This window comes from Pelophylax lessonae (assembly GCF_965119305.1).
Source record: "Pelophylax lessonae genome assembly, chromosome: 8".
In the NCBI taxonomy this organism is placed as follows: Eukaryota; Metazoa; Chordata; class Amphibia; order Anura; family Ranidae; genus Pelophylax; species Pelophylax lessonae.
In genome coordinates this window covers 106352415-106369484 of record NC_138775.1, presented here as the reverse complement: position 1 = coordinate 106369484, position 17070 = coordinate 106352415, and the positions used below count along the sequence as shown (strand labels likewise).

Sequence of the window (17070 nt, the reverse complement as noted above, 5' to 3'; positions counted from 1 at the left end):
CTGCGCTGGCCGTTCTGTTTCAACGTCCCGTGGCTTCCAACTCCTTGGTTGGCACTTTTGTTCAGGGTGTGCGGCATCTGGTTCCTCCTAGGAGGGATCCTTTGCCCCCTTGGGACTTGAATCTCGTTCTGTCTGTGTTGCTCCTTTTGAACAGATCAGGGAGATCTCGTTGTCTATGTTGTCCAAAAAGGTCGCCTTTTTGGTGGCGATTACTTCGGCTCGCAGAGTGTCGGAGCTGGCAGCTTTGTCCTGCAAGTCTCCGTATCTGGTTGTTCATTTGGATAAGGTGGTCTTGCGACCTAATTCTTCTTTTCTTCCGAAACGAGTTTCGGAATTCCATCTTAATGAGGATATTGTCTTGCCTTCGCTGTGCGCGAAGCCTAAACATCCAAAGGAGGTGAGATTACATTCTCTGGATGTTGTTCGGGCGGTAAGGGTTTACCTTAAATCGACTGAGTCTTTTCGAAAGACGGATTCCTTGTTTGTTCTTCCAGAGGGTCCTCAAGAGGGCATGGCGGCGTCGGCCTCTAGTTGCTCCTGTTGAGCACCTGTTTTTTCCTGTTGCCCAGCTGGGTTCCTTCCTTTGGTAAGGTTCCTTTCTTTGATGCGGAGACTGCGTTGCCTTTTCGGCGCGGATGCGTTTCCCACCCCTCATGTTTGCACTGCTTTGGGACGTCCCCATATGTGACGAATATGAAGAGGCGGCGACTGTCGGAGGACGTAAGAGAAAACGGAATTTTTGTAAAATCTTACCTGTAAAATTCCTTTCTCTGAGTCCTCCGACAGTCGCCGCCCCCGCCCCTCTTTTGGGGTTTGGTTGTATACTCTACTGCTATTCCACTAAAACTGAGATATGGTTGCAGGAAGTAGGAGGGTATTGACTGAGGGGACCACCCCTTGAGGGTGGGATATGTTAAAAGCTTTAATGTTAACATATTCTGTTGCCTAGCTACTCCTTCGGAGCAAAGTCTAATACCCCCATATGTGACGAATATGAAGAGGCGGCGACTGTCGGAGGACTCAGAGAAAGGAATTTTACAGGTAAGATTTTACAAAAATTCCGTTTTTTTAAAAAGCCCTCCCATTTTCCCACCATTAAGTTAGCTTCCGTAGCTGTCCATTGTAACTGTAAATTATGCTCTAGGATTTTGAAATAGCTGTGCTCAAGAGGTAATTTGCGCTTGCTTGGGTTTGGTGTCCATTTGTTGTGTGAGGTGCTAATGTATCGCGGTTAAACCTGATGTACAGAGGAAACCTTTCAACGCCTTACAAAAAAAACAGTGCCAGAATATAAAATGAAATTGAACCCATTAGTGGATCAAGCCTTATTTGATGGCATCACAATGGAAAAATAGGCTTTTCTACTGTGTATGTAAAACATTTTAAAACACCCCATATTTATACTATTTATCCAAAAATCATAAAGACTGCAACCCCCACTCCCACCCTGACCTATGGCTCACATCTTTGATAGATGGAAATGGCTGATATCAACTTACATTTCAAAACCAGTTAAATGTGTGACTATGGGAATGTTTTTATCTTTGACAATTGGGTTCAAAAACACTTTTTCTTACTCCCAGCGAGAAGTCCTGTTAGTTACATGTTGTCATCAGTTCGCTGCATTGTAATCTACCGTCCGTTCAGTATGATTTAGTTAGGTTGGGCTAGCCTCCTCGTAGTAGTGATTTGCCATACTGTAACCTTCTTACCTTTTATTGCCCCACAACCTCTGCACTGGCCATGGAGCGCTGTCCTTTTTTTTTTTTTTTTTTGCATAGGCCACATGTTATACATTTGCTCCACTCCTTATTGCTTGTGAGAGGACTTTTTAGTTTCCTGCTATTGAATTGTATGCTTTTTTAATGCATGAAAGTTATCTTGCTTCTGTTCTATTTTCTTTAATAAATAGATTTTCCCTGTCCATTTATGCTAAAAGGACTGCATGACCAGTGTATTTTAGAACCATAGGGACTTTGAGGTTCTGTGTTTTGTAACTCATATTACTTGGGAATTCTGGGCACCAATTTGCCCGTCCTTTTTTTTTTTTTGCCCTCCTCCAGTACTGACAGTTCAGAGATGTCCCTCTCTCTTTCCACCAACTACCGCTATCTTTTCTACTGCTTATTCTGTGTTCATTGTACCACCTCTTCAGCAAATGGGTGTCCACTGACCATTTTAATACTGTGCATGTGTGCTAAAGCTACATCATCCTGACAGTCAGCACCATACTTGGCATCTTACAGGCAACACAAAAATGTTGCTAGGCACAATAAGAGAAGGTTTTTGGCAGAACAGACTCGCAAAGTCTCCCTCAAAGAACTAAATCTTCTAATATTTTTTTTCAAGAGTAAATTTCTGCTTTAACAGTTTTTTTTTTGTGTTACCATTCCTACAGCAAGAACTAGAGAAATTTGGCTTACTCACCAATGGAATACCTGTGTCTGCAGACAGTAAGGTAATATCTTTTAATGGTTCATTTTCTATCCTTTTCTTTGTAACTAAATCTGAATAGATAAAATCTGTCTTGCCTTTTTGATTTATTTTTACTCTCTCCATTTTTGTTATGTTTGATTAGTCTTAGTATAGTATATCTTGTTTGAAAAGAACAAGTCTAATAGTGAAAGTAGGCCTTTATGTCAAACTTCCAATGGATGATGTCCTGAAGTGTATCTAAACCCAAAAAGAAAATGTAATATATTCCAGCTTTCCAGTTTGTATGGCTCCATTCACACCTGAGCGATCCGGATCGTGGGTGGATTCGCCGCGATTCCAAATTGCAGGGCAGCACACGAGCGTCCCCTGATTTAGAATCGCGGCAATTCCGCTTGCAATCCAAATTGCTCAGGTGTAAACAGAGCCTAAAGGTGCATTCACACCAGAGAGCTGCACTGAATCTAGACCACTGGTGTGTGTTGGGGACATACAGTCACAGAACTTTTATAAAATGTCGTAAGTGACATTTCAATACAGTTATATCCATTGCAGCAGTGTTGTAACCTGCTACGTTGAAGAAAAAGTACTGCATGCAGTGTATACTTTTTCTCATGTAACTGTCCTTATAGAAAACAATGCATTTTGTCTTGTCTTATGATGGGTCTGTTCTAGGCAAACCTACCCACCGCAGTCCAACTGCACCTGATGTGAATGAGCCCTAAATATTGCAGCTTCATATTTTATTTTTTTTCCTTTTTTTTTTTTTTTTTAAGATTTTTTTTTTATCTTTTTCTTTTCCATCAAGTCCTGGAATGATCGCATTCACTCACATGCTGTATCTATGAAGAAGAAGCTTTGCCACCCTAAGACAAAACTGCAGAAATATAGAGGGGAGGGTTTCTGTAACCCTCCGTTTTAACAGGGAATAATATAACTGATAAGACTTCAGCACAGGAAATTACAAGATTTCTGGCAAGATCAATTTTGATGAACTTTGCACACAGGTGTAACAAAACAATATCCGTTGTATATTTTAACAGACTAGTAGGGAGCAAGAAAGAAATGTAGGGTTTACATACCCTCTAAGGTGTATTGGTGTAAAACAATAAGCTCAGTGTACCTCTTCAACACATGCACCTTTCCCCATGTTTTGTTTCCTTTAAAAATGCTTCAAGTCTTACCAGAATTTCAGTGAGCTCCCAGCTTTCTGCTTCGAGCAGACAACCCAATGTCTTTGCCTTGAACTCCAGTTCTCTTCCCCTGGACTACAGAACACCTCCCATATGCTATAGAGATTTTTGTGAGGGGGATGTGTTCTGTAATCACCGCCTCCCCACAAAAAAGTTTATTGGATACCTCCAACTGCGCCACTTTGTCGAGTTGTTAACCCGGATCTCAGTTCCCTGAGAACTTGGGGCTTGAAATCACTCTATATACATATTTACTGTGACTACCAAAGGCGTGTTATCCCTGATCTAAGTGTCCGTTCGAGGCCATGTTTTAGATAACCTGCCTTCTTGCTGTGGGTGTTGGGAACGAGATCTAAATGAGACCCTTCTGCTGGAGGAATGAGTGTTGATTTGGCAAGCTGTTTCAAAATGCTCTGGTCATGTTCAAGCTCTTGAACATTCATGAAAGGTCCTTTCACAATGGTATTTAATGCCAGTGCATATTGCTAAATATTCCCTAACCACAAGCCCTCTTACTTTCTTGGCTGTGGGGTTGATGGTGATATACTGCACATATAGTGGTCCTGTCCATTGGCACGTCACCTATGGATATAACCATATTCTATCGCTTACGCAAATAAATGTCAGGACAAATCTATGGGAAGCTCTTCTCCACAGACCAATAAAAGATGTGCCATGACAGTCTCGCACCTTGATCTTCTTCATTTTCATGGCTGCGAAGTAAACCATAGCCCATGCATGGAAATGCCCTACTTTTATTTTTAAGGAGGTTAAATCTAGAATACAAGGCATTACAATTAGGGAAAAACTCACTGTGATCCTAGAGGACAAAGGTTATGTATTTCTTTCCATTTGGCAGTCCTGGCCTGGTTTTGGCCTGTGTCCCTCAGGGCTCCTCTCGCAAGTGCGTACACTATGCAGTCGGACTACAGCTGTGGAGGTGACTGTCACTTTGCTAATTGTCATGTTCCACCGGGTTTGTTCTCCTTGCTGTAGGTTTTTCTATGGAAGTGTACCTCTCTTCCTGTTGTGAATCTTTCATCTCCAGATCCTACAGGGCATCTGGGATTCTGGGAATAATTTGCTGCCTTCAAGGGTCCTACAGACAGGTAGACAGTATAATTTGCATTTCCCTTGATTATGGTCACTGTTTCGTCTTTTCCTCTGGCGTTGACCAAGGCTCTTTTGTCATTGACGCTCAGAGTAAGCTCTACCCTTATACCAAGGTCTGGGTAGGAACAGATCTCAATGAGCTCTATGGACCTGACAGACTTGCTGGTCCTGGGCTTAAGGTGTGTATTTGCTTGTTCTTGAATGTGGCCTATTACTTTTCAGGTTCTATCTCAGCCTTGGCGCTCCTGTCAGTTCTGTTGCTTCATAGTTAGTCTGCGATCCAGACATCTAAGAAAGTCCAGGCCAGTTTACACTTTAAGGGTGCATGGCTCCTTGGTGCCACCCTGACGACATTATTTGGGACCTTGGGAGGTTAGAGTATCTGTCTCCTGCAATCCAGCATGGGTAAGGAGCCGTGCTGCAAGCAGGGTCTCGCTTCTCTGCACACAGATGGCCTTTTGCTCACGAGACTCTTCGGGCAATAGATCTCTGCCTCTCAGGGATTCAAATGTTATCGGTGATCCTGGGCATGCAAGTCCGACAAGCCCTCCTTGGCGTGAAGGCTTGCCCCACCTACTGGGTGGGGGATTGCTTTTGTTGGTTCACGTATCCGTGCAGGGTGGTGCAGGATCTGCTTCTCCAGGGCATGATAGCCCAAGTTTCTGCACTTGCAGAGGTTTACGGTTCTCAAAAAGGAAGTAGTTCATCCCATCATGGACCTTAAGGTCTTGAAGTGCTTTATGAAGGTGCAGAAGTGCAAGATGGCATATATGCTTTCAGTGGGGGGTATTCCGTTCATTAGGAAGATTTCCTGGCCTCTATAGACATCAAGGATGCATACCTGCCCCTCCCTATGTCTGCTGGGCAGCAATGTTTCTTACATCTTGCACACAGTTCATGTATACCTGTCTGCTACGGCTTACTTCAGGAGCTTGGATTCTTTGATTGCAGGTGGAGAGGCCTCCTCTGCCAACATTTCTTGTTAGGTCAGGCAGACAGTTGCTTCCTCCTCCGGTCATGGCACACTCTACCAGGGCGCTTAGTGCCTGGGTGTTTTGACATCCGGTATCTGTGTCTCAAGTTTGCAAGGAAGCTACCTAGTTGTCTGTGCATACTTTTTACCAAATTTTACATGGTTGATGTGTTTTCATCTTCGGATGCTTGTTTTGGTTGCAAGGTTTTTCAAGGTTCACTTGTTTTCCCCTTTGAGTAAAAGAAGAAAGGAGAGCGCCTCTGAGTGCAATCGAATTTTAATGCAGCAATTAAAAAAGTAGTAACTCACATCGAGGCAAGGGATAACACTAAGTGTGAACACTTGATAAAGGAGTGCGCATGCCTGGTTGGGTGTTTGCGCATGCTCCGAAACGCATAGTGAAGCCCTTCCACCCTTCTCCTGTTCCTGACGCCAGACGCTACCAGACTCCGCCTCGCAGTCTCCACCTCCCGCCAGCCCGGAAGATAACCGAGCCAATGCTCTTCTCTGTCTCCTATGACACCCCGGGCCCTGCGGATCGCTGCATGACCACAACGAAGCCACTGACGTTCAAGATAAACGCATTATCCCTTGCCTCGATGTGAGCTACTACTTTTTTAATTGCTGTATTAAAATTCGAGTGCACTCAGATGCGCTCTACTTTCTTCTTTTACGCATACAATGCAGAGTTGACTTCACTCTTCCGGAAAGCCTGCCCTGTGTAGCAACCATCTGCCCCTGGAACCGTCTTGGACCCCCCCCAGTTGGACTCTCATACAGTCCTTTAATGCCCTCCATCCCCTGTGATATGCACATGGACTTTTAATCTCCCCTGTGCTTGAAATCTCCCTCGGTACCTCTTATTTTCTCTGTTGGAGTGTATATGTATGTATGTGTGTGTGTGTGTGTGTGTGTGTGTGTGTGTGTGTGTATGTATGTATGTGTGTATATATATATATTTGTATTATTTTCTGCTGTAGTAGAATTGTTCTCACAGCCTCCAAGCACCAACACCCCAATATTGTTTTCCCCATTGGGTGGTGTTTTTCGGGTGGTTGCGTGGTTTGCCTGTTTTCCCTTCTGTTCCTTTCCCACCCTTTAATGAGGCATGTTTTTGGGACATTTAGTGGTATTCCTGTGAGCTACTGTGGTTTGAGGGTTAATGAATACTGCAGCTTGCACTAATCACTCTCCAATGTACACTCTCTGGTCAGTGTAGATGGCTAAAAACATTTAAAGTGCTGCGCAGAAAATAGTGCATCTGATTTGAGACAAACAATATTTGATCTACAATATACTTAAAAATAAATTCATTGAAATGTTAAAAAAAAACGTGCATTATCTGTCATAATGGATATAAGTAATAAACGAATGAATGTGACAAAAATAAAAAACAGAAAATATATATTTTTGAGAAATGAAAGGTGATAAGTGATCCCAATCACCAGTGCTATTAAAACAATCCGTTAATTGAGAAAGTGTAACGGCTTGCCGTTTTTTTTTAACATTTCAATGAATGAGTTACTTTTCAGTATATATTACTTATTGTTTGTCTTAAATCAGATGCACTATTTTCTGCCCAGCACTTTAAATAAATGGCTTTGGGACATCCCTAAGGTCAAGATTAAGAAGAGCTGTGTCCGCCAATGAATGTAAACAAAAACTGGATTTTTTTATCGTAAAATCGCTTTCTGTAAGTTCATTGAAGGACACAGCACCTGCCCCTCTTGTGGTTATTTTTCCTTGTACAGCTTTGTGTCTAAGGGACCTTTCGCACTGCTATGTTACAAAAACACATGTTTTTAGATGGTCAAGAATATGCTTCAGATTCTGGCTGTTCCAGTTTTAGTAATTTCTCCTGTTTGTAAGCTGCGGATGGCACCTAGGACAATGGGTGATTGGGGAATTGCTCCATCCAAGAAGTCAATGCCTCCATAGAGAAATTAAAATCATCTCTAATGGGACATAGAGGAGTCTTTTCCCTACAAGAAAGGAAAAAGTGGATAAAGGCTTCACTTTTAAAGTGGTCTTGGTACTCTGCTAAAGAGTAGGAAATAGTAAGCTGTTATGTTCCTGTTTTCTTTCAAATCGTGAAAGCTTTTCTGGGTGCCATTTAATCCTTGATCCAGTCACACCTCCTTTTTGTGTTCATAGTTCTGGACTAGTGCTTGGTAGTTAGTGTGTGGGAAAATTAAGCAAGACTGCCACTGTTTTCCTGATGAGTTTTTTTTTTCTTAGGAGAACTGCAAGTAGAACTACAGAAACCAACTCCTTCTTCTTTTTTTTTCCCTCTTAAAATCTTCCTCTTTTTTTTTTTTTCTACTTTTTCTCTTACACTTGTGGCAACCCTTGCCGCAGCTCTGAAAAGCAATCTGCAGTAGATCACTTCTCAGAAGGTGGTTGTCCGACTAGCTGGCAGAAGATATGTCACCACTTTACTGCCTGTTGGCAACCCTGAAAGGCCATGCCACAGCGGCATACATTGCATGAAGTTGTGCCACAGCTCTATTCACTTGAATAGGCTGTGTTTGGCAGCGATATTGCCCAGCAGATGCGATATACTATGTTTGCACTGGTCGAAGCATGTGTACAACCTCTTCTGGCCGCGATGCTTATGGGGCGATCAGTTACCCCACAGCTCAGCTGCCTATTTTTACTTCTCCCTTGCCACATGTGTGAAAGAACCCTTTGGGTCTGCAAATGCAAATGTGTAGGCAACGGTAATTTTTCTCTTTCGTTCATTGATGAACACAGCTTCATATCATCTTTGACCCATGGGTTATGCTGCTCTCCATAGGAGTAGGACACTAGGTGGGAAAAAATTGACTATGCTTATAGGGCTGTCCCAGGGGTATACTCCCACTTCCTGTTATAGGACTTCAGTTTTTTTTTCTGCCTAGTCAGGAGTAAGGACCTAGTTCCTCCCGGGATCTCTCGTCTAGCATGTTTTCTTTTTTATACAGAAATTTGTTCTTTTTATTATTTTCTAAACCACAATCAAGTCTTTTCCAGTGAGAACTACAATCAACTGCTGGACTGGACGACTCTCTGGATATCCTAGATCCTTAAGATCTTCATAGTCCGGCCAGCGCGCGCGACTCGACCGCAGCTCCGCGCTAGGTTGACCGCAACATAGCCCCACTGGACAGGGGCTGGCCGGTGAGTTTAAATGTTTTGCGAGGACACATAGCCCTGGTCAGTACCTGAGTCGCAGTGTACCTCTGGCCCGCAGTACCCCCATTCCAAGATGGTTCAGTGGTCTGCCCGGAGTGGTGCCCTCTCAGTACCAATGTGTGGTGAGTAGTGTCCCCCCCCCCCCCCGGTGAACGCGGGCCCCTCCCTGGGTTGGTAGGCCCCCCGTGTGTCCTTCCTTCCCAAACAGTGCTCCTCACTATTGGGGTCCCCCTCTGCCCGGTATCTTTCACCGGCTCCCCCCTCAGTGCCCCCACCCCCCTTGGGGTGGCCATACCATTTACATGTATTGGAGTGTTCAGTGGTGATGGGGTAGGGGGCCTGACGCCGGCTGACCAGTCTGCAAAAATTCTGGGGTGATGGGCCTGATGGGGGTCCCTACCAGCCCCCCCCCCGCTGGCTGCATGTACCTGGGGGTTGCGCGGGCACCGCCATTTTGCCGTGGATGGTTCCGAATGGTGTCGGCGGCCATGTTTGTGTAGCGCGGCGGCCATGTTTTGGTAGTTTCCATTTGATTTCAATGCGGCAGCCATTTTTTTGTTTACTGTGGAAAGGTGATTCGGTTGAGGGCCTCTAGTTTTATCGCCGTACGGCTTGCAGTTTGGCACACTGTGTCCCTCCTGAGTAGGTGGTGGCGAGTCCCTGAACCCAAAACGCATGGTCGGGATACCTAAGTGTTTTGCTAGGAGGTATCCTTTATAAGAGTCCTCTTTTAAGAAACTGACAGTTCCGCCGGTGGTGGATTCTCAGGTTTCCAGGTTAAATAAAGCCACACTACTGTCGAGGGAGGACTCTCCGTCCTTTAAAGACTCTGTGGACAAGAGAGCCGAGTCTCTGGTTCGATGCCTTTTTACCGTGGCCAGTTCAATTTAGAGGCCGGTGTTTCCCATAACCTTGGTCTCCCAGACCTTCACGGAATGGGCAAAGCTTCTGCGCCGGGATTTGGAAGGGGGTCCGCACCCCCTGAGCTGGCGGATCAGTTGGTACAGGGGTTACAGTAGATCTGTGATGCCTCTGTGAGGATGTGGCTCCTTTAGCCTTCAGTGTGTGACAGCTGTGACTCTAAGCTGTATGATTTGGCTGAAATGCTGGTCTGCGGACCAGGCTTCCACAAAGGTGCCGACCAATCTCTTCTTTGTAGGAGACAATCTGTTTGGAGCTACTATGGAAGAGATCATTAAAGGTCTAATACGAGGAGCTACTATGGAAGAGATCATTAAAGGTCTAATTGGAGGAAAGAGTACCCTGCTTCCACAGGTCACCAAGAGCAAAGAGCCTTGTCGCAAGTGTGGTCCTTTGTTCTCTGCTCACAAACAGGCCCTTTCATCCCGCAAGATCGCAGGACAAGGGATCAAAATCCGCTCATAACTTTGCGGAAGGTTCTAAGAGACCCTGGTCTGGTAGGTCAAAAGTGGCTTCTGCTGTTCCTGCAGACATGTCCACCTCTGCCTGAAAGGGTGCCCTCTGCTGTATCTCGAGTCTCCGACTGTCCTAAAAGACTATTTCGACATCACTGTGCAAACCTTTCAAGACTTCGGCTGGACATTGAATTTTCAGCTGGGACTCCATCCAACAAACTGGACTACATGGGCTAGATTCTGGATTCAGGTTGAATGTTTCTTCCGGAGACCAAAATTCTGAAGTTGCAGCATGTGATTCGGCTCCTTTTATCCAACTGGCAGTCATCTCTCAAGACTTTCACGCAAGTGCTGTGCTTGATGGTCTTCACCTTCGAGGTGGTTCCGTTTGCTCAGTTCCATACCAGACCTCTGCAAAAGGAGATCTCGCCAAATGGGACAAGAATCCACAGTCCCTAGACTATTTGATCCTGTTGACCCGGGGTACAAGGGGGACCTTGCTATGGTGGCTCTGATCCCTGGCACTTCCAGGGAAAATCCTTTCTCCTCCTGTACTGGATGGTGGTTACTACGAATGCAAGCCTGTCCGGATGGGGAGGTGTCTTGGGCACAGATCTGACTCAGGGGGCTTGGACTCGGAAGGAGTCTGGCCTGCCAATCAATGTTCTTGAGTTTTGGACAATCAGGCTTTGCTTTTCCCGGTGGACAGATCGTCTGCAGGGGCGCCCGGTAAGGATTCAGGCAGATTACCTCAGTCGGCAGATGCTGGATCTGTGCGAATGGTCTCTTTACCTGGAGGTCTTTAATCAACTGTGTTTCCGGTGGGGGTTTCCCGATGTGGGCCGGTTGGCCTCTCGTCTCAACTGGAAGAATCAGAGGTTTGTGGCAAGTCTCGGGATCCTCTGGCCGACAGTATTGTCTATTTCCTCCATTACAAATTCTCCTGAGACTTCTGCGCAGAATCGCGGCAGAAGGGATTCCAGTCATTCTGGTGGTCCCAGACTGGCCTCGCCAGTCTTGATACGCAGGTCTAGTAAGACTGGTAACTGATGAACCTTGGAGACTCCCTTTCAGAGAAGATCTTTTATCTCAAGGACCAATCTTCCATCCTGCTTTACAGTTGCTGGCTTTAACGACCTGACTATTGAAAGCCAGGTACTGAGGGATAGAGGGTTGTCGGATTCGGTAATTCCTACACTGTTGAAAGCTAGGAAATCTACTTATAGGATGGTTCATCATAGAGTTATATTACTTGGTGTGAGTCTCGGGGGGTTTCCTCCCGTTCCTTTTTGGTGTCCTGTCTGCTGGAGTTTCTACAAAGAGGTGTAGATGAGCGTTTGGCCCTGTGCACCATCAAGGGCCAGATTTCTGCTTTGGCAATCTTCTTCCAACGCTCATCGGCCAAAAATTCCTTGGGTCACACAATTTCGTTCAGGGGGTATGCCACCTGTCTCCTCCAGTAAGATCCCCGGTGCCTCAGTGGGACCTCAGTTTGGTACGGTCGGTTCTTCAGAAACCGCCTTTTGAAAATTATCCGTAATCTTCTTCTACTTGCTTTGTCACAGAAGGTGGCTTTTTTGGTGGCTATTACGTTTGCTCGCAGGGTGTACGAGTTGGCTGCTTTGGCCTATCTGTCTCCTTAACTGGTAGTTCACAGGGACAAAATGGTGCTACGTCCCTGCCAGTCGTTTCTTCCTAAGGTTGTCTCCGGTTTGCACTTAAATAGTCATTGTGTTGCCTTCCTTGTACCCTAACCTGAAACAACATAAAGCAATTGCCTTGCATTCCTTGGATGTGGTTCGGGTAATCAGGGTGTACCTGGCGGCAACTACGTCGATTCGAAAACCTGATTCCTTGTTTGTCCTTCTGGATGGCTCTCGTTAGGGGCAGGCCCCATCCGCTGCGATCATTTCCAGATGGATCAGGCAGACGGTGGTGCAGGCCTATTCCATCAAGGGTCAGGTTCCTACTTTCCCTGTTAAGGCGCATTCTATGAGGGCGTTTAGTGCCTCCTGGGCTTTTCGTCATCAGGCATCAGTGGTCCACATTTGCAAGGCGGCCACCTTGATTGTCTGTGCACCCATTCACAAAGTTTTACAAGGTGGATGTACTCGCATCTGCAGATACGGCTTTTGGCCGCAAAGTTTTGCAGGCTGCTGTTTCAGAAGCTCCTGCCTCGTGAGGGTGTATTTTTCTTGGGTAGGTGAGCTCCAGTTGTTCCTGGTTGGCTACGTTTTAGCCTTTTTTTGGCAAATAGGTTTATTGCTGTGTTTTTTTTTCCCACCCTTCATGTTGACACTGCTTTGGGACATCCCAAGGGTCAAAGATATGGAGCTGTGTCCGCCAATGAACAAAAGAGATAACAGTTTTTTTGTTACTGTAAAATCCTTTTCTCTGAAGTTCATTGACGGACACGGCACCCACCCCTCTGAGTTGGGTTATGTATTCTTCTGACACTGCTTGTTACAAAACTGAAGTGGGAGTATACCCCCTGGGACAGCCCTGTAGGGCGTAATCCATTTTTTTCCTTTTTTTTTCCACCTAGTGTCCTGCTCCTATGGAGAGCAGCATAACCCAAGGGTCAAAAATGATATGGAGCTGTGTCCGTCAATAGACATCAGAGAAAAGGATTTTACGGTAAGACAAAAATCCAGTTTTTCCCTGTGGTAACTTTTTGTCCTGCAGTGGTGTGACATGTGGTGCCATTTAGTGAGCTGTGGAAAAATGCTGTATGTCTGCATTTTTCCTAACTGCACAGGACCATTATTTGCTATAGTGCTCTCATGCTGAACCTTAATATAAATGCTAAAAAACTATGTGGGGGTCAATTTACTAAAGGAACAGAAGCTGTACACTTTGCAAAGTGAGTAATGATTACTAGGCCAAAACTTTTTTCGCTATGAACACCCTGTCATGCTCAAGGAAATTTAGGGAATAGGATTAATAGTATTTAAACTGAATGCAGCTTTACCTTCTCTACTGAGGTTTGCAGTGTGAATCTGCCTCTAATCCTGTAATAAATACACCTCAAAGTCTGCCATTCTTTAGCCTTTTCTATGTGGTTTATACTACAAAATTACTAATTGTGCATGAATTATATTTATGTAATTGTACGATGATGATGTCCTTGCTTTTTTTTAAATTTTTAGGCTTCCAACGATATGGGATCTGTTGATGACATTTATACAGGCAAGTTACTTTATTTGCTGTATCAGCATAATCTACAATATGTTAAGAACAGGGGCAATACTGGTGTATTTTTAGTCTTTATTTAATCTATATTACACTATCTGAAAGGCATAGAGAAAAATAGAGTAACATGTACTAAGGAAAAAAAACTGCCATCACATTTTTTATTTTGTTAGAAGGTCTTAAAAGTTATTATAAATTATAAATTTTTTTAAATTATAAAAAAAAAAAAAAAAAAAAAAAAAATTATTGAATGCAATTGGAGGGACCCAGTCCTTGCACATTAACCTCTTTATGATGGCGTCCCCTGGCCCTTTAAGAGGTTTAGGATACTGGGAGGCGTACGGCTGGCGCAAAGGGATTAAAATAGACAATTGTGATGCTAGATTTGCTGGCTACATTTCAACTGGTCTAAATGGTATTAGCTGGTCAGTCATCTGTCGTAGTACCATCTAAAGGGAAATTTTTTTTTTTGTTTCTTTTAAAGTTTTGGATAGAATGGAGATTGAACGCCTGTCAGGTTTTTTTGCTGTCTGTGTCTATGTTGGGAAGATTCACCCTCTCTATTTGTCCTTATTACTGTTATCACCAAAAGTAAAAGACAGTCCTACATTTTGTGCTGTCACCAGAATAAAAATGCAAGGAAAACTTCTATTTCGTTTACGGACGAACACAGCTCCATGTCTTAATAGATCCTTGGGCTTATGCTGGTCTATCTTCAGGAGTAGGACTAGGCGGGAACAATTTTGGCTATGCCCCTTTGGCAGTCCCTGGGGGTATACCATCAATTTCTGCTATAGGACTTTAGTTTTTTGTGCCTAGTTAGGATTAAGGACCTGGCTCCCTACTGGGATCTGCAGTCCTGACATTTTTTCATTTTGAAATAGGAGTTTTTTTTTTTCTTTTCCTTTATTTTCTGTTCCTGTGTGAACTACAACCAACAGCCCAACTGGACAACACATTGGATATCCTAGATTCTTATGGCCTTCCCAGTCTAGCCTGCGAGCGTGACCCAAAATATTTTAAGCAACAGACAGCATGGATTCATATAAGACAGAAGTTGTCAAACAAACCTGATTTCTTTTTATGAGTAGGCAAGTAAAACCTTGGACAGAGGGGTGACTGTGGACGTACTATGCTTGGATTTTGCAAAAGCGTTTGACACAGTTCCCCACACATGGCTAATGTGTAAGGTAAAGTTTATAGCCTTGGAAAGATCAGTTTGTAAATGGATAGAAAATTGGCTAAAAGATAGAATTCAGAGAGTAGTGGTTAATAATTCTTACTCTGAATGGTCTAAGGCAGGGGTGGGGAACCTTTTTTCTGCCAAGGGCCATTTGGGTATTTATAAAATCATTCGGGGGCCGTACAAAATTATCAGCTTAAAAATGTGCCTGTTATATTTGGTCAAACATTTAAATGACCCCTTATGTGATGGCTGCAACTGCTTCTCTTTGGTGAGGTGTGTGATGTTAGCTGGTATTGATGATGTTGATACTCGCAACTGGTTTTCAGAATAAAATGGCGATGTTGTAATATTTAATTTCACACTGTATTTGCGCAGCAGTCTTTCAAACACAATTAATACACTTTCATGAATAAAAAAAAAAAACGAAACAGTAAAGTTATCCCAATTTTTTTTTATAATGTAAAAGATGATGTTACGCAGAGAATCGTGATCTTTATTCCAAGCAAAAAAAAATTGTGATTCTCATTTTATCAAACATCATGCAGCTCTACAGTGACGTGACATTTTACATGGTGTAAGCGACTATCTGCATAGGAGCAGGGCTGGCGCTACCTATAGGTAGGCGTATATCAGTCAGGGGCGGCGCCAGGGCTGCTGAACCGCCCCTTCAGTGCCGTGCCTGGTCCCTATCAGCCCAGCGGGGAGACGGGCAGATTTACATTGGCTTGTGGAGGAGCAGCGTAGCGAAGAACCACCACTACTACTAGGTTTGAGGGGCCCAGGATGTGAGAGCCGTGAGGGCATTTTTTTTCTTTAATTTTGGCGCGCAGGTGGATAAAGCGGGAGCCACACGTCCCGATCCTGAAGTTATGATATGGCCGGCCGCGGCAGCCCACATCCTTTCCCTGGCAGAGTGATACTCTGAAGAGTCTGTGCAGGAGTAAGAGGTGGCTGCAGGAGCAGGTGTGGGTTTCCGGCGGAGGGTGCACATGCATGCACAGTCAGGCGGCAGGACATGGAAGGTACAGTGATTACACTATACAGCCTCAGTACCAACATATACAGCCATATACAGTACAGCCACAGAGTGTTCCTACTGTATATGGCTGTATATATTGATTCTGTGGCTGTACTTTATATACTAATACTGTGTGTGTTATATTCTGATACTATGGCTGTATTGTATATGGCTGTGTATTCTGATACTATGGCTGCACTGTATATGCTTATTTTGTGGCTGTATTGTATATGGCTGTATATTCTGATACTATGGCTGCACTGTATATGCTTATGTGGCTGTATTGTATATGGCTGTATATTCTGATACTATGGCTGCACTGTATATGCTTATTATGTGGCTGTATTGTATATGGCTGAATATTCTGATACTATGGCTGCACTGTATATGCTGATTCTGTGGCTGCACTTTATAATCTGATACCGTGGCTGTAGTGTATACACTGATTGTGTGGCTGTAGTGTATACACCGATTGTGTGGCTGTAGTGTATACACTGATTGTGTGGCTGTAGTGTATACACGGATTGTGTGGCTGTAGTGTATACACTGATTGTGTGGTTGTAGTGTATACACTGATTGTGTGGTTGTAGTGTATACACTGATTGTGTGGTTGTAGTGTATACACTGATTGTGTGGTTGTAGTGTATACACTGATTGTGTGGTTGTACTGTATATACTGATTCTGTGGCTGTAGTGTATATGGCTGTGTATTCTGATACTGTGCCTTTACTGTATATGGCTGCATATGCTGATACACTTATCAGCATATACAGCACAGCCACAGTATCAGCATATACACTACAGCCACAGAATGAGTATATAAAGTACAGACACATAATGAGTATGTGGTAACCGGTTTCAGAGCGTGCGTTATTTAACATGTATACATAGACATTTCATGAAACATTAGGTCATAAATATTTACGTGAAGTCATGGAAAAGTCATGGAATTTTATTGGTAAAAATGTGTATGAACCCTGTGCTGTGAGTTCTGCTGGCTCTGGCTGGTACTAATGTGAGTTCTGCTGGCTCTGGCTGGTACTGCTGTGAGTTCTGCTGGCTCTGGCTGGTACTGCTGTGGGTTCTGCTGGCTCTGGCTGGTACTGCTGTGGGTTCTGCTGGCTCTGGCTGGTACTGCTGTGGGTTCTGCTGGCTCTGGCTGGTACTGCTGTGGGTTCTGCTGGCTCTGGCTGGTACTGCTGTGGGTTCTGCTGGTTCTGGCTGGTACTGCTGGTTCTGGCTGGTACTGCTGTGAGTACTGCTGGTTCTGGCTGGTACTGCTGTGGGTTCTGCTGGCTCTGGCTGGTACTGCTGGTTCTGGCTGGTACTGCTGTGAGTACTGCTGGCTCTGGCTGGTACTGCTGTGAGTACTGCTGGCTCTGGCTGGTATGTGCTGCTGGTGGGAAATGCTG

General features: G+C 44.4%; 1 protein-coding gene across 1 annotated transcript in view; it reads left to right on the top strand.

The window, feature by feature from the left end:
* Window positions 1-17070, top strand: part of LOC309561587 (zinc finger CCCH domain-containing protein 7B-like) — a 604923-nt gene that overhangs the window by 124407 nt on the left and 463446 nt on the right. Inside the window, exons 7-8 of the mRNA XM_082265580.1 lie at window positions 2399-2458; window positions 13412-13451. Of these exons, the coding sequence (XP_082121706.1) occupies window positions 2399-2458; window positions 13412-13451 (100 nt within the window). The remainder of the gene's footprint in view (window positions 1-2398; window positions 2459-13411; window positions 13452-17070) is intronic.